The sequence below is a fragment of the Herpailurus yagouaroundi genome, unplaced genomic scaffold, assembly GCF_014898765.1.
Source record: "Herpailurus yagouaroundi ecotype Mexico unplaced genomic scaffold, PumYag 161, whole genome shotgun sequence".
NCBI lineage: Eukaryota > Metazoa > Chordata > Mammalia > Carnivora > Felidae > Herpailurus > Herpailurus yagouaroundi.
Genome location: NW_024412402.1, coordinates 17648872 through 17667202, shown reverse-complemented (window position 1 = coordinate 17667202; position 18331 = coordinate 17648872). Strand labels below are relative to the sequence as shown.

The 18331-nt window shown below is 48.0% G+C and overlaps 1 protein-coding gene across 2 annotated transcripts in view; it reads right to left on the bottom strand.

The window, feature by feature from the left end:
• The window catches only part of DCPS (decapping enzyme, scavenger), a 46649-nt gene that overhangs the window by 10925 nt on the left and 17393 nt on the right, over positions 1-18331 (bottom strand). For both annotated transcript variants that reach the window (XM_040483493.1, XM_040483491.1), the window contains exon 3: positions 2440-2585. In XM_040483493.1, coding sequence (XP_040339427.1) covers positions 2440-2585 — 146 coding nt within the window. The remainder of the gene's footprint in view (positions 1-2439; positions 2586-18331) is intronic.

Here is an 18331-nt window from a genome sequence, read left to right as displayed (position 1 = left end):
CCCATTCCTGATTTCGGCTCCAGTCATGATCCCATGGTTCGTGGGCTGGAGCCCCGTGTCGGGCTCTGCTCTGACAGCGTGAAGGCTGCTTGAGATTCTCTCTCTCTCCCTCTTTCTCTGCCCCTCCCCTGTTTGTCCACATGCGCTCTCTCTCTCTCTCTCTCTCTCAAAATAAATAAATAAACCTTAAAAAAAAATACAGATTTTCCATGGGACGCCTGGATGGCTTACTCGATTAAACATCGACTTCGGCTCAGGTCATGATCTCATGGTTTGTGAGTTGGAGCCCTGCATCACATCCGTGATGTCAACACGGAGCCCACTTCAGATCCTCTGTCCCCCTCTCTCTCTGCCCCTTCCCTGCTCATTCTCTCTCTGCAAAATAAAAGAAATAAATACAGATTTCCCAGCTCCACTCCCTGAACATCCTGATTCAGTAGACATGGAGTAGGGCCCCATGCTCTGTATTTTAAAAAATCTCCCCAGGCAATCCTGATGATCAGCCAGGTTTGGGAGCTCCTGGTGTCCTGACAGGTGCACACGCCTGCTTCTGGCCCCTGCCCGTCTGCTCCTGGTTTGTCCTGCTGACCCTCCAGCTCTCGGGGCCTATCTTTGTTCTTCCCTCTGCCTGGAATGCCCTTCTCTGCCTTGTCCACTTGGCAAACTTCCATCTGTCCCTTAAGACCCAACTGGAGGATCCCTTCCTCTGTAAAGCCCCCCACTGTCCAGGCTGATCACCTCCCTTTGTGTCACCACTGAACCTTGGATACAAACCACCCGCGGGGGAGTACTTATCCCATTGTACTGTGCCGGTCAGACTCCATGTCTGTCTTCCCCACAAGACTCTGGGGGCATTACAAGTGTTCACCCTGGTGACCCTCCAGAGCCTAGTACATGGCCTGGTACACAGTAGGTGCACAATTAATACAATGAGTGTTGCCAGTTGAGCTGAGTGCTTTGTAAACCTACTAGAAACAGTCAAGAAAGGATACACGAATACTTGCGTCAAACAGAACTTGGCCGAGTAGTAGGAGAATCTGGCTGTATTATTTTCCAAGAGGAAGTACACGGCAGTGGATAAGACAGTACGCATACAAGTCACACCGACTTTAAGAGCATCCTCCTTTGGATCCCATATTTGTGCAACTGGTGCCACAGAACATATATTCCAGGAGATCCCTCTGGGACCCTGAATGGCAGCAGCCATCTAGCAAGATGCAGACATATCTCCTTTCCATGTAGAAGACAGAGCAAGTATAGGGACTTAAAAAAAAAAAAAAATCACGCCAGCTTGAGCCAGAGGAACCTAGTGCAAATGTGGCACAGGGGGACGAGGACTCCCAGTCAGCGGGGTCTTCCCAAGCAGGAAAGCGGGCTGTCGCCCCACACGGCCTCCTGCACACCTGCCAACCACCCTTTCCTTACTTCTCCCATGTATAACTGACTTGGCGGGGCCCTTGGCCCCCACAGCCAAGGGCCCCCTCCCTTCTTTTGGCCCGGGAGACACGGCAATGAGTGCCCTGTGTCTGACCACCCCCAAAAGCCACAACCTGGATCTTGGGCAGAGTGGCTGAGAAACGCTCAAAGAGAACAAGGGTGAATGATGAAGAGACAGAGATGGTGAGAGCCAGCAAGTGAGCAAGGAAACGCCTCATCCATCATATTTAAGGCTGAGCATTCACTCGGGGCCGACTGCAGGCGCAGGCTCTGGTTGGCACTGGGCCTCGGCCCATCAAGAACTCGGGATCTCTTCGCTAAATGGCCTTGCATCTGGTCTAGTGGCTGAAGACACCGCCAAACCTCACATTAGCCTTTGGGAGAGGAGGCCCTGTGCTAAGCCACCAGGCACATCAGGACCCTGCTCTCTGGGGAACGAAAGCAAGGGGAACAAGTGAATGAAGTTTTTAACTCTGGGACTCGACTCCCAGAGGCGGGTTTGCACAGGCAGAACCAGGAATAACAAGTCTGGAACGGGGTGGGGTGGCTACCCTGGCGTCAGTCTTGACCCATTCATAGACCCAGGTGAGGGCACAGTCATTCTGAGACAGTATCAGCGCTGAGGCAGATACAAATTCTCCAAAGGCCTGGGCTGCTCTGAGAGTCCCACAGAGCCTCAGCGGCACGCCCAGGACCAGGGTCGAGCCTCTGGCCATGCTGGATAAAACAGCGGCCACCCCAGTCCAGCATTTCCCGTGCTACTCACCCTGGTTGCTTTCCCCACAGCACACTCACCCTCTCCCATCCTGTGCAGTTACTTACAAATCCGTGCGTTCACTCCTGCACAAGGAGGGGGCAGGGGTTCCACAGTGCTGCTTGTGCTACCCCAAACCTGTGGAACTGGGCTGGCCCTGCCAGATCCTCGAGACAGAGACTCCGGCCACAGGGAGCACTCTGTGTCCGCACCCCCTGGGGCCAGTCTGAGGCGCGGCGGCCAGTCACCTGGATGCTGAGGCTCTGGGACTCCAGGTGGGGCAAGGTGACGTTCTTGTAATCGGCCCCCGTCTCTCGGACCAGGTGGAGGTCCTGGCGCAGGTACTTTTCTAGGTGCTTCTCTGTGGCAGGGTAAACCACGGTTGTCTTTACGTCTGTAATGACAAACACAGCCCGGGACTCCAAAGTTAGGTGCACGCTCTGCACAGTCCTGTCACACTCTGGTCCCCAGCACAGAGAGGTGACCCCCACCCCCATCTCTGATTCCCCAATGAAAGGAGCTGAAGGCTAAGAGGTTATAGTCACCCGGGACCCATGAGGTGCCTCACGCCAATAAATTCATAAGTTGAATCACACTCAGCATCTGGGAGTCACAGGGTTTTTTTTCACTGATGATGGGTCGCTGGGCCCTTCACCACCCTTCCCCACTCTGTTTTCTAGGCACAGGAATGAAAGGTTTCTGACTCTTGTCACATAGCAAATTTCTTGGTATGTGGCTTTCTAGACCCAAAGCTGAAGATCTGACTTAAAGCTAAGTAGCCTTCCCTCATGCAAAGCAGAGCAGCAGAGCACCATGGTTAAAGGCGTGGACTCTGGAGCTGGACTGAGTTCAAGTCCTGGCTCTGCCTGTTCCTTCCTCGGGACCCTGACCCTGGTCCAGTTATTTAACCTTCCCAAGCCCCTACTCCCCCATCTGTCAATGGAGGATAATAATAGCTCCTATGTCACAGAGTTGGGAGGATTAAACAAGTTAATACCTGTGAAGCACTTAGAACACTGTCTGACACAAAGCAAATACTATGTGAGTGCTGGCTATTTTTAATCAGCCTTTCTCAACCCTGGCACGGTCCATATTTTGGACAGATCATTCTTGTCATATGGGGACTGTCCTGTATGCTACAGGACGGTTACCAGAACAGCAGATTTCTACCAGGATGTTAGTAAAATCCTGTCTCCAGCTAGGACAGCCAAAAACGTCTCCAGACATTGCCAAATGCCCCCTGGGGGATGAAATTGCCCCCAGTTGAGAACTGCTGTTTTCATCAGCAGGAAGTCTTATAGTTTTCCTAAACAGACACTAGGCTAGGGTTCTAGTCCAACACCACCTGGCTTTGGTTAAATCCTTTTCCCTACTTCTAATAACATCTGCTACAACTGTTATCATTTATACATAGTGCTTCCACATAGATCTTAAGGGCAGGAGAGGAAAATGGTGTTCTAAAATCAGGAGACATTTCTAATATGAACGACCCAATGTTAATACCCTCAATGGGGAAAAACTGAGAGCTTTCCCCCTAAGGTCAGGAACAAGACCGGGATGTCCACTCTCGCCACTGTTATTCAACATAGTATTGGAAGTCTTAGCTTCTGTAGTCAGACAACACAAAGCAATAAAAGGCATCCAAATCAGCCAGGAGGAGGTCAAACTTTCACTCTTCGCAGATGACATGATACTCTATAAGGAAAACCCAAAAGATTCCACCAAAAAACTGCTAGAACTGATTCATGAATTCGGCAAAGTTGCAGGATATAAAATCAATGCACAGAAATTGGTTGCATTCCTATACACCAACAATGAAGCAGCAGAAAGAGAAATCAAGGAATCGATCCCATTTACAGTTGCACCAAAAACCATAAAATACCTAGGAATAAATCTAAACAAAGAGGTGAAACATCTATACACTGAAAACTATAGAAAGCTTATGAAAGAAACTGAAGGAGACACAAAAAAAATGGAAAAAGATTCCATGCTCCTGGATAGGAAGAACAAATATTGTTAAAATGTCGACACTACCCAAAGCAATCTACATATTCAATGCAATCCCTATCAAAATAACACCAGCATTCTTCACAGAGCTAGAACAAACAATCCTAAAATTTGTATGGAACCAGAAAAGACCCCGAATAGCCAAAGCAATCTTGAAAAACAAAACCAAAGCAGGAGGCATCACAATCCCAGACTTCAAGCTATACTGCAAAGCTGTAATCATCAAGACAGTATGGTACTGGCACAAGAACAGACACTCAGATCAATGGAACAGAATAGAGAACCCAGAAATGGACCCACAAACATATGGCCAACTAATCTTTGACAAAGCGGGAAAGAATATCCAATGGAATCAAGACAGTCTCTTCAGCAAGTGGTGCTGGGAAAATTGGACAGTGACATGCAGAAGAATGAACCTGGACCACTTTCTTACACCATACGCAAAAAGAAACTCAAAATGGATGAAAGCCATTCTGTCAATGTACGACAGGAAGCCATCAAAATCCTCGAGGAGAAAGCAGGAAAAAAACCTCTTTGATCTTGGCCGCAGCAACTTCTTACTCAACATGTCCCTGGAGGCAAGGGAAACCAAAGCAAAAATGAACTATTGGGACCTTATCAAAATAAAAACCTTCTGCACAGCGAAGGAAACAATCAGCAAAACTAAAAGGCAACCGACAGAATGGGAGAAGATATTTGCAAATGATGTATCAGATAAAGGGTTAGTATCTAAAATCTATAAAAAAAAAAACCTATCAAACTCAACACCCAAAAAAAACAATCCAGTGAAGAAATGGGCAAAAGACATGAATAGACACTTCTCCAAGGAAGACATCCAGATGGCCAACCGACACAGGAAAAAATGCTCAACATCACTCATCATCAGGGAAATACAAATCAAAACCACAATGAGATACCACCTCACACCTGTCAGAATAGCTAACATTCACAACTCAGGCAACAACAGATGCTGGCGAGGATGCGGAGAAAGAGGATCTTTTGCATTGTTGGTGGGAATGCAAGCTGGTGCAGCCACTCTGGAAAACAGTATGGAGGTTCCTCAAAAAACGAAAAATAGAACTACCTTATGACCCAGCAACTGCAGTACTAGGCATTTATCCACGGGATACAGGTGTGCTGGTTTGAAGGGACACATGCACCCCCATGTTTATAGCAGCACTATCAACAATAGCCAAGTATGGAAAGAGCCCAAATGTCCATCGACAGATGAATGGATAAAGAAGATGTGGTGTATATATATACACATATATGTGTACATATGTATATATGTACATATATATGTACCTATGTATATATACATATATGTATATACGTATATACATACAGATGTATATATACGTATATGTATATATATGTATATACATATATATACATATACATATATTCATATATGCATCTGTACATATACACATACATATACATGTATACATACATACATATATATATGTGTACACAATGGAGTATTACTCGACAATCAAAAAGAATGAAATCTTGCCATTTGCAACTACGTGGATGGAACTGAAGGGTGTGATGCTAAGTGAAATTAATCAGAGAAAAACAAAAATCATATGACTCCACTCATATGAGGACTTTAAGAGACAAAACAGATGAACATAAGGGAAGGGAAACAAAAATAATATAAAAACAGGGAGGGGGACAAAACAGAAGAGACTCATAAATATGGAGAACAAACTGAGGGTTACTGGAGGGGTTGTGAGAGGGGGGATGGGCTAAATGGGTAAGGGGCACTAAGGAATCTTCTCCTGAAATCATCGTTGTACTATATGCTAACTAATTTGGATGTAAATTTTAAAAAATAAAAAATTAAATTAAAAAAAAAAACAAATTCAGGATGTTTCTCAACAGACCCATGTCCTGCCCGACTCTCTTACTCTCGATTCAGAGTGCTCGCCCAGGGTAACCTGAGGGAAGCCCAGCAGGCACACTTTAAAACTCCAGAAATTCCCGCACGCACCTACACTTTCGTACGTGGTCTGAGGACGTAGGCAATTTGAATCCCTGTTTCACAGGTGAGTGGGTTCACAGGAGTCAGGACTTCTGCCTCGAGATGTGGCAGAGGCAACGCCAAACGTGAGGTTTCCTTACCCTAAAAGCTGGTGCTCTTCAAACACCTGCCTGCTGGCCGCATATTATTCCAACAGTCCAGTGGGGACAGACCGAGGTGCTAACCCAGCACACAAGTTCCAGTGAGCATCAAACACCAGTCCTTCAGCTCTGGGAGGCACAGCAGCTCAGCGCAAAGACACAGGCTCTGGACCTGAGTTGACACCACACTCTCTCCCCCCCCCCCCCACCGCTTACAGACAGCCCGACCTTGGGTGTGTTATTTAACCTCTCGGGGCTCCAGTTTCCTCATCTGTTAAAGACTGGTCACAAAATCTGCCCTTAGAGTCGCTGTCAACAATAAACGAAACATGTCATGTGGACCAGTGGGGGGCACCACGTCCCCTCCACTTCCTGGGAATCTCTGGATCTGACCCTGAAATGGAGGCACAAAGGCCTCCTCACAACCCTCGAGGTGGCAGCAAAAGTACTTCCTCACTCCCAAAACCTTCTAATGGCCCTGGGCGAAAGGCCAGAGGTCAAGTACACCAGGTCCCAAGAGATAAGAAACTGCCAGAAATAGACCCAATGGCATTGCCTTGACCCTTGCAGTGTGCTCCAGGAAAATCCCTTATCCAAGAGTAGCTTTGCAGAGAAGAACGGAGATTCTAGCACCAGTCGGCCTGGGTTCAAATACTGGCTCTGCACTTAGCTGTGTAACCGGGCGCGGGTGACCTACTGTGTAGGGTGGTTATGAGAACTCAGTGAGCAGTAGGTGGGAAGCATTCAGCAGGTGCCCACCCCCACCCCCATGCCCCCTGCACAGAGAAGTTCTCTCCCAGGCTAGCTCTCACTGTTGCTGTGTTTGCTGTTACTTTGGTAGCCTGGGCTGGGCAGCGGGGAGAAAAGCCGTGAGTGGAGGAGCTCCCTCCGTATGGGAGAGCCGGACGGAGACAAAGGCCACACTCACGTTGGGGAACAGCCCGCCCTGCTGGCAATGACCACCGAGCCCCGGGCTCACAGCCTGGGGCTCCCTGGCGGTTTCAGATCAGAAAGCCGCTGGGCCCAGGAGCGCGCCCCTGTCTGCCAAGGCTTGTCAGAGACCGCCCCAGCCACCCAGGGTGCTGGGAAGCGGGGCGCCTCCCCAGGCCAGCCCCCTCCCGCCTTCCCCTTCCTCCCGCCTTCCCCTTCTGCGGCAGGGAAAACAGAAAAAGGCATTTTCCAGCTCCTTACTTCCTGCCATCTTTCTTCCTTTTCTGAGAAACTCCTGCTTGGATGTGGATGCAGAAGCCCCACTGCTGGACCCTGGACCCCCTCAGAGCTAGTCACTCTTGGGGGCCAGGCCTCTGTCAGGCCACCACCAGCAGCCCCGGGCAGGAGTGGGCTGGCTTCACGTGCTGTTGACAGGGGAGGGGGCTGCCCCCCCTTCAAACCTGGACCGTTCCCCTGGGTTCCCAGCACTGTCTGCACAGCCCTCAGCCACCCTGCTCTAGCCCTTTCTCCAACCTCATTCACCACCATCACCCCCTCGATGTCTCCGCCCCGGCCACACAGACCGCTTCACAGTTCCGCTAAGTCACATCCCATCTCTAGGCCTCTGACCAGCTGCTCTCACCTAAGTCAAGGTTGGAGTTCTCCACCAGCCCTGCTGAAGGAGCTCCCCTTACCTCATCCCTGTCTATCTCACCGATGGCTTGCTTTTTCCTCACTCCTTACCACCTGACAGTACAGTACAGATTTATTGTCTGATTCTCCCATTAGAATGCAGCTTCCAGGAGGACAGGGGTTTTTGTCTACCTTTAAGAATTGTTTTAATCATTTTATCCCCAGCACCAGGAATAGCACTTGGCCTGCAGGAGGCACTCAACGAAGACTGAACAAGTGGATAAATGAATCTAGCCTTTTAGGCTTAAGCCCCAGGAAGGGCATTTTTGAGCCAAATGGATTAAAACTTCTCTGATAAAAATCAGTATGCTTCCCAATGCTAAGTTTTTTTATTGGCAAGCAAAAGTAAACTTTGGTGTCTATCTAAATGCCAAATCGAGACGTTGACCTGCAAGTGAACTTCATGAGGATTTTGGTCAAGTGTCAGTGCCCAATAAATGCTCAAACCACCAGGTGAAAATATGTTGGGGAACAGGATGTCCACACACAGTCTCAAAGTATCTTCCTGTAGATTACTTATTAATGACAAAGGGCCCGGGTGCTCAGAGTTAATATCACTCCTAACAGGACACACTGCCATCAGGAGCCTCCTGAGGGATGTGCCGTGGTATTCTGGCCAAAAATGCATGCTCCGAATCGGACCATGAGGAAAAATTAGCCCACCCTAATCCAGGGACATTCTACAAAACAAGTGGCTTGATAACTCTTCAAAAGGGTCAAAGAGAAAATAAAGGAAGGCAGAAAGGCTGTTCCGGATTAAAGGACACTAGAGACTGGACTGGATCCTGGATGGGGGACAGGTGTCCTGCTGGAAAGATGGTATTGGAACAAGCGGTAAAATTTCATAATGGTGTCTACATTGCAAACTAGCTTGGTATACATGGGAGATTTCCTAAAATTGACCACTTTACTCTGGTTCCTAGGAAACATACACTGAGGTGCTTAGCAAGGAAGGTTACAATGTCTGCAACTTACTTTTCAGTAATAACAAGAGTGAGCAAAATATCATATAGGTACATACAGAGAGAGAAAAGGCAAAAGTGGTAAGATGTTAGCAATAAGGCTTTTACAAGGGAGTTCTTTGCACTATTCTTACAACTCTTCTGTAGGGTTGATTTTTTTTTTTTTTTTTCAAAATAAAAAGTAAAAAAAAAAAAAGTGTCAATATCCTCTGGACCCTCAGCGCTAATTGCGAAAAGACATACCAGGCACTGTTCTAAGCCCTATACGTGCATTAACTCATTCACTCCTCACAACCAGTGTGAGGTGGGTGTTATTAGGGTCCCCACTTGACACAGAAAGAAATGGGTGCCCTCGATCCCACAGCTCCATCTGGCTCGGGACTGGGCTTCAGCTGTGGCATCATGGTGCCAACCCCGTAGGTCAACACATGAGGCCTGAGCACCTTCCTGGTGCCCTCTGCCAACCTCCGCTTAGCAAACTGACTACCCAGGGTAAGCATTCCTGGCACGTCCCCACCCAGCGTTCCCCTGTGGCTAGAGAAACAAGGAGGCCCCCACCCAATCCTGCCCTCCTACTGGTATTCTTAAAATAACAGCTTGGAACAATTTCGAACCCCCTCAAAACCCATCTCTCGATAATGTTCATAGTACAGCGGACCCCTGAACAACACAGGTTTGAGCTGCATGGGTTCACTTAGCGATTTTTTTCCCCAATAAATACAATAGAGTATCTCTTCCTTATGGTTTTAACACCATTTTCTTTTCTCTAGCTTACTTCACTGTAAGAACACAGTACAGAATACATACAACACACAAAATATGTGTTCATCAACTGCTTCTACCATACGCAAAGCTTCCGGTCAACAGCAGGTTATTAACTTTGGGGACAGCTCAAAGTTGTATGTGGATTTTCAGCTGCATGAACAGTTAAGTTTGGGGGGAGTAGTTAAGTTTTCAGGGAGTTTTAGCCGGGAGTTAATTTAGAGGGGAGTGGATTTTCAGCTGCACGGGGGACTGACACCCCTAACCCCCGCACCGTTCAAGGGACAGTTGTACGTTAAGAGGACTTCCCTGATACTCCTTATGAAACCACTCCACCTATTGTGCTTTTTCAAACTTTGCTTTTATTTTTAATTCAAGGCATGCTGGCACACAGGTTAGTCACATGAAGCCAGAAGTTTCCTGCTTTTCCCCACACACCACTTTCAATTCTTCTTGCCGTTTCTTTGCTCGTGTACTTCCACAGTTTTAATTACAGATATTTTTCTATCTTGTTCCCCCTTGACTTCTCACTTTTACTATTACTTATTAACTTCCCATTACAGAGGTAAGGATTTAGCTTTTTTACCAGCTATCAAAAGCATGTGTGCATGTGGGGACCCTCCCTGCACACTCTTTTCTCTCTTACCCCCTAATCTCACAATACAACTATTGTACAATTTTGGAGAAGTCAAAATAAAATGGTAACACTACCATGATGATATAAATGCTTTCACTGCTGAATACTACGACTAGTTTTCCTTTTCAGCACAACTTTGGCTATGTGTAGTTAGTCGTTACTCTTTTATCTGCTCACTTTTCTATTAACTTGTCACTAATTCATCCCTACATCCACTTCCGTTTATAGAAATCTCTTTTAAGTTTATTTGAGAGGGGTGGGGCGAGAGAGACTCCCAAGCAGGCTCTGAACCATCAGCGTGTAGAGCCTGACGTGGGGCTCCGTCTCACAAACTGTGAGATCTTGACCCGAGCCGAAATCAAGAGTCGGACACTTAACTGACTGAGCCACCCAGGTGCCCCTATATAAATCTCTTAATGTTCAAACCCAGAAGAACACAAGCAATGTGTCCTCCCGGAGCCTCTGACCCACTCCAGCAGGTGTCTGTGAGGAGCTATGCCCGGGAGCTCGATGCACCACCATCTGGCAGCCGTCTCCCCTTCTCTCTGCTGCTGGACGTTTTGCTTCCTGGATCCCCACTATCTTCCTCTTTCCTGTTTGCATCTTTATTTTGCTAAAGCAGTGGTTCCCAAACTGCACTGTGCACCAGAACCACCTGACTGAGGACATCTGGGGTGGGCCAAGATGCCCTTTTTTTTTTTAAAAATTTTTCAACGTTTTTATTTATTTTTGGGACAGAGAGAGACAGAGCATGAACGAGGGAGGGGCAGAGAGAGAGGGAGACACAGAATCGGAAACAGGCTCCAGGCTCTGAGCCATCAGCCCAGAGCCTGACGCGGGGCTCGAACTCACGGACCGCGAGATCGTGACCTGGCTGAAGTCGGACACTTAACCGACTGCGCCACCCAGGCGCCCCAAGATGCCTTTTTTAAGAAGTTGCCAGGTGCAGCCACTGCCACTGGTCCTGGTTCCGGGACCACACATTAAGGACCACAACACTAAGGCACAAAGTCAAGTTGCTTCCAGAGCTGTGGAACAAGCGAGATACATTTAGAGACTTGGAACATCTGAAAATGTCTGTGTCCTACTGTCACAATTAAGAGTTTGGTGAAAAGGGCGCCTGGGTGGCTCAGTCGGTTGAGCGTCCGACTTCGGCTCGGGTCATGATCTCACAGTCTGTGAGTTTGAGCCCTGCATCAGGCTGTGTGCTGACAGCTCAGAGCCTAGAGCCTGGAGCCTGTTTTGGATTCTGTGTCTCCCTCTCTCTCTGACCCTCCCCCGTTCATGCTCTGTCTCTGTCTCAAAAATAAATAAACGTAAAAAAAAAAAAAAAAATTAAAAAGTTTGGCAAAGAATTCTATGATGCAAAGCAGTGACCCTCAAAATATGAAAGCTCCACGATTTTCTAGATTGCGATGATGCTGTTGAGAAGTTTGAGGTCTTTCTGATCCCCATTCCTTTGTACTGACCCGTTTTCTTGTTGTCCTCGATGTCCCAACCGTGTTGATGGGTCTCTGAGTGGTTTCTATTCATCCCCTGATCTGGGTAAATGGACTTTCAATCTCGAAAATCCCGTTCTTCACTCCTGGAAAACCTCTTATTTCTCTGATTATTTTCTCCCCCATTTTCCCCACCCTGTCTTTCTAGAATGCCTATCTGAATATTTAATATTTAGCTTTTTAGATCCATCTTCCGCTTTGCTTTTCTCTCCCATTTTCCAATCTGTGTCTTTTTTTTTTTTTTTTTTTGAGCAGCAGGCAAAAGTTTATTAGAGCATAAGATCAGAAAGTAAGAACAGTAGGAAGGCTCTCTCTACAGAGGGGATGTTAGAAAGTGAATGCCCTCTGTGTCTTGCCGCTCTAATTTTAAGGAAGTTTTAACTTCTTGTATTGAAATTTTCAGTTCTACTGTGCATTTAATTTCCAAGAGCTTCTTAAAAAAACTCCTTGTTGATGGTATCTTATTCTTATGCCTTTGATATATCATTTGTCTCGGACGTTAACGACAGTTTTTGCAAATTTCTTCTCCCCACATAGTTTCGGTTTCTTCCGAGTTCTTTTCTTTTCCTTCCTCTCTTTTTCAACTGACACTTTCCTCAAGTCTGGTCACCCTTGCCTGTCCGCTCACTCATATTGGAGGGCCGAACACTACAAAGCTGATGGGAAGCTCTGTGGACATACGTGTGTTCACCTGAAGCTTCATTTTAGGATGGTCAGGCTATGCCCTTGCATGACAGAATCCCCAAAGGTTTGTCTTCTCTCTTGCGCTGGTCAGATTCTCCACATGTGACTCTTCCAATCTCGTACATGGAGTACAAGCCTGGCTGACAGCATTCTGAGTGACAGGAAGGAGAAGCAGCTGGCGGGCAGGGGGAGTGGGCACTAACACTGAATAGGTAAGCTTCCACTTAAGCCTCTACATTTCAGTACCCTGAGCCCCCCTCAACTGCACTGAGAACCTCCAGACCTTGTTTGAACCTCTGTAGACTGCTGGATCTCTGGGAGGGGCCGTTACCAGTTGGGTGAAGTGGGACAGAATTTAGGGGACCTGCTGGCTCAGGTTTCCCTCTCCCACATCCGTGAGGTCAGTCACTCCTCCTGTCACTTCCTAGGTTTGTCTCCTCTTCCTTCTCTAGTCGCTGCAGGATAACTTTTTGTAAGGCAATTTCTTTAATGTCATTTCTAGTGAGGGTTTTAGAGGAAACAGGTGGGCAAAATGCCCTCTTGTAACTGGAAGCCCATGTCCCTGTCCTTCTGTCTCCCTTATAATGCTTTATTTATTTTTTTTATTTGTGTGTGGTGGGGGGGGGGGGGGGGGGGGGGCGGTCGGCAGGAGGAACAGAGAGGAAGACAGAAAATCTTAAGCAGGCTCCGCACTGCGGAGCCCCACGTGAGGCTGGATCTCACAGTGCTGAAACCATGACCTGAACCAAAATCAAGAGTCAGACACTTAACTGAGCTACCCAGGTGCCCCACAGTGCTTTCTTATTATTTTTTATTCTTTTTTTTTTTTGAACGTTTATTTATTTTTGGGACAGAGAGAGACAGAGCATGAATGGGGGAGGGGCAGAGAGAGAGGGAGACACAGAATCGGAAACAGGCTCCAGGCTCTGAGCCATCAGCCCAGAGCCCGACGCGGGGCTCGAACTCCCGGACCGCGAGATCGTGACCTGGCTGAAGTCGGACGCTTAACCGACTGCGCCACCCAGGCGCCCCCTTATTATTTTTTAAATGTTTGTTTATTTTTGAGAGAGCACATGCGGGAGAAGGGCACAGAGAGGGACAGAGCATCTGAAGTGGGCTCTACACAGACAGCAGCAAGCCCGATGTGGAGCTTGAACTCACAGACCATGAGCTCAACAGACTGAGCCACTCAGGTACCCCGTAAGGCTTTATTACTATTATTTTTTAATGCTTATTTATTTTTGAGAGAGAGGGAGCAGGAGAGAGGCAGAGAGAAAGGGAGACAGAGAATCTGAAGCAGGCTCCGTGCTGACAGCAGATAGCCCGATGCGGGACTCGAGCCCATAACTGTGAGATCATGACCCGAGCCAAAGTCTTGTGCTTAACTGACTGAGCCACCCAGGCGCCCCCATAATGCTTCACTTTCAAAAATGCATTTTTGAAGTGTATGTGATGTACAATGTTCTATTAGTTTCAGGTGTACAATATATCAAATTTGACAATTCTTTTTTTTAATGTTGATTTATTTTTGAGAGAGAGAGAGAGCGCGCGCGCGCGCGCATGAGCGGGGCAGGGGCAGAGAGAGAGGGAGACACAGAATCCGAAGCAGGCTCCCTCCAGGCTCTGAGCTGTCAGCACACAGCCTGATGCAGGGCTCGAACTCACAAACTGTGAGATCATGACCTGAACCGAAGCCGGACGCTTAACCGACTCAGCTACCCAGGCGCCCCATCAAATTGGACAATTCTATAATATTACTCAGCACTCCCCAAGATACATGTAGTCACCATCTGTCACCATACCATGTGATCCAGGAATTCCACTACTGGGTATTTACCTAAGGAAAACGAAAATACTAATTCAAAAAGACATAGGCAGCCCTATGTTTATGGCAGCATTATTTACAAGAGCCAAAATCTGGAAGCAGCCCAAGTGTCCATCAATAGATTAATGGATAAAAAAGGGGTATATACATACACTGGAACATTACTCAGCCATTAAAAAAAAAAAAAAGAAATTTTGACATTTGTAACAACATGGATGGACCTAGAGTATATTATGCCAAATGAAATAAGTCACTTACAGAAAAACAAATACCATATAATTTTATTTTCATGTAGAATCTAAAAGCTAAAACAATGGACAAAAAACCCGAAAGTCTGTTTCAGTTATTAAAAAAAAAAAAAAAAATGTCACGAAGAGGAAAGGTACAGCATCAAGGACATAGTCAATAATACGGTAGTAACACTGTTTAATACTTTCTTTTTCTTCTTAGCTGTTTATTACCACTTGACCTATTTGTTTATTTATGGTTCATCTCCTCCAACTGGACATAAGCTCCTTGAGAGCAGAGGCGTTGTTTTACATACTGTGTGTGCAGAGCCTAAAGCAGCACCTCATATGTATTAGGTCCTTACGATGCAGTTACAGAACAGAATATATATTATGCCATTTTACTTTTTAAAGAACGTGTGCATGCATAACTGCATACACATAAACACACACAGAAAAAAGCCTGAATTTCAGGACATGGTCCAAGATGTGGAACGGTTACCACTGGGTGGTGGAATTACACATAACTGTAATTTTTAAAATTAATTTGGGGGGGAGATTTATTACATTTTCCAAAACAAATGTGGATCACTTATGTAACAAATACATTAAAAACTGAAAAATAAGCCCCTCCTTAAATAAGCCCCAGAGAGGTTAAGTGATTTGGCCAAGGCCACACAGCTAAGAAGGCGCAGAGCTGAGATGTGAACCCAAGCAGTCTGGCTCCTCTGTGCAACATTGCTTTCCCAGTGGCAGAGGGCCATTCCCTTTCAGACGTTTCCTTAAGAAGCCTGTCCTACCTCCGTGTTCTCCAAAAAGCAGCCCCATCAGATGGGAGAAACGTGATTAGTTCCAGTCCCTCCCAAAGACATGTAAACAGCTGTCAGCAAAACCAAAGGGCATAATAAGGTGCCAGAGAGATTGGGGCTGCAGACTGGGAGGTCTGGAAACACATCACAACGCACGGGACCAACAGCAGCACTAGTATCTGTCTGTCATGCTTCCTGGGGAGGGAGTGGGGCAGGGGCACAGATGCGGAGGTACTCGGGAAGTACTGATCGCCAGGGTACGCTGTGGCCGGACGCTGGGCGAGAACGGGCTCTGGTGGGGTGCACGGAGGGATGGAAGACGACCCCGCTCACACTAGGGGACAACGGCTGTTTCAGCTTATGTGCGTCGCGTCACCCCCCACTGCCCCCCACCAGATGACGGCGCTGGCTCTCGGGGAAGGAGGCCTGCATGCAGTCCGAGCAGAGGGGCCTTGTGGTGGCACCGCAGCCCGTGCAGGGCTTGGGACGGCAGGGATGTTTTGGCATCTGCATCCCAGATGAATCACTGCCCTATACACGCATGTTCCTTCTCTCTGCAGCACAGGAGGGCAGGTCGCTGTGCTCCTGGCTAGGACAGCTCTGTGCTGTCGGAAAAGACCCCTAAGAGTGTCCTGAAAGGCCTTCTCCAATAAAGAAGCCCACCCCCTGTCCTCCGCCCAACTGCCTTCAGAGGCGGGGAGGCAGGGCTACGGAGAGGAAAAGAGCAGCTGCCTTTCTTGCTCTCTGCCAAAGCTGGCTTAGCCAAATCCCCTGGAAAACGCTGCTGCACACGAAACATGAAAATGCAAACCACAGACAGTCTGCTCTCCTTCCCATACACATGTTCAAACAAGACTGCTTTCCAGCCGTTACTGATGACTTCTACACGATGAGGTAATTCCTATGGCTCAGTCTGTGGCTTTTGCTCTCCTTTCATTATGATGAGCCAGTTTCAACTTATTTGACCCAGATGTGCCGGCTCGGGGGAGCCTGGAGAGAAGCAACAGCGAAGCAGGATCTGCGTGTGACACCCACCCCCACGTCCCCTTCCACCAGGGCCCGGGCAGAGCCACCCAGGTGATGGGCAGATGCCCAAAACTGGCGGGGCGCTCCATCAAAGAACGCTGGCGGAAAGGCCGGCAAGGGAGCGAGCCTGCAGGGTCTCCTGGGGACTTGTGTTATTTTCCCTCCTCCTGGGGATCTCCCCTGAGGTGTCCAGGGAGAGCAGGCTGGAGGCCGGAGAGGCGGTGGTCATTGTCCTGCACAAGCAGGCATGCTGCAAGTACTCCAGGGGAGGCCTGGAGAGACCCCCAGATAAAAAAAAAAAAAAAACGGGGTGAAGGGTGTGGGCAGGGTCCTGCAGGCAGCTCTGGCCACCCCACAGCAAACCTTCGAGCCGCTAATGACCTGTCTCAATGAAAGCAGAGATGCTATTAGAAGCAGGGGAGAGGCAAATACTGATTTTTAGCCAGGCCCTGGATGTGACAGGCTCCTTCCCTCCTTCTCCTCAGTTCTCCAAGGCCCAGGAAGGACATATGACAGCCAGTGGCCCACAAGCAAATACAAGCAAATCCGGGGACTCTGAATGTCGCCCCAAGGCTGCCTGAGGTGGCCTTTGGCTACACGGTATCAGAGGTGGTCCTTTAGGAATGAGAAATGCTGCTACAGGATGGCTGTGGGACTTACTGCATTCCACAAAGTTCCATTTGAATAGAAGGACTGAGAACTGATATCTGATGAGATAATGGAGCCACTGGTGGACAGTCCCACCATTAGGGCTGTGAGATCCCCCACGTTCCCACACACAGGAAGAAGCTATTCTGGGGATAAGCAGATCAGACTGCAAAAGCTACTGGACCAAACACTTGGGAGTTCCAAAACATGGCCCCTCTCTCAAATTCCTGTCTAAAGGCATTTCCTTATTCACTCTGAGAGGAGCACAGGTACCCAGTCTCAGGGCAACATCAATGGACACTGCCACAGTATGAGCGTTGGTGGGAAGGGAGAAAGCCCAAGGCACAGGATACATCCCCCATCAAGATGGGCCCAGGCTACCAGAATTCTAGGTTATCATTCACTGAGAAGTATGGATCAGAAGGGGACAACGGAACCAGGCTGCCGCAGGCCGGCAGCCACAGCTGGAGCCAAGCAATGAAGTGGAACCAGCTATCCTGTGGGTAATCCGCCTTCGCCTACTGGTCCTGAGTAAGCTGACTTTTCTGCTGACTTGAGCCTCAAGACTGCCACAGAGTCTTGGGAACTTGCCCCATCTGGGAGACAGAGAGAAAGAGAACACCACTAGTGCTGGTGACTGCATCTCAGTCGTTCAGGATCTACTCACTTCTACTCATTTCTGAATAACATGGCTTCTCCTGGCTTCATGGAAGCCAGGTGTCTAAATGGAGAATTGAACAGAGGGAAGGGAGGAGACAGGGGCGCAGAGGAGGCAGTGTGCAAGGGTTCCCTGAGCTGAGGTGGCAGGGGAAGGAGAGAATGAGTCAATTAGACTGCCAAGGGAAAGGGAGAACCCAAGGTCTGGGTCAAGAATTTTACCCAGGCTGGGGTGCCTGCGTGGCTCAGTTGGTTAACTGTCCGACTTCGGCTCAGGTCATGACCTCATGGTTCATGAGTTCGAGCTCCACATCGGGCTCTGGGCTGACAGCTGGGTGGCTGAAGCCTGTTTCGGACTCTGTGTCTCCCTCTCTGCCCCTCCCTGGTTTGTGCTTTGTCTCTCTCTCAAAAATAAATAAACATTAAAACAATTTTTTTTAAACGATTTTACCCAGGTGTAAGAAACCTTTCCATCTTGCCCATAACCAGTAAAGAAATCAAATTAGTAATCAAAAATCTCCCAAAAAACAAGAGTCCAGGGCCAGATGGTTTTCCAGGGGAATTCTACCAAACATTTAAGGAAGAGTTAACACCTATACTCTTGAAGCTGTTCCAAAAATAGAAATAGAAGTAAAACTTCCAAACTC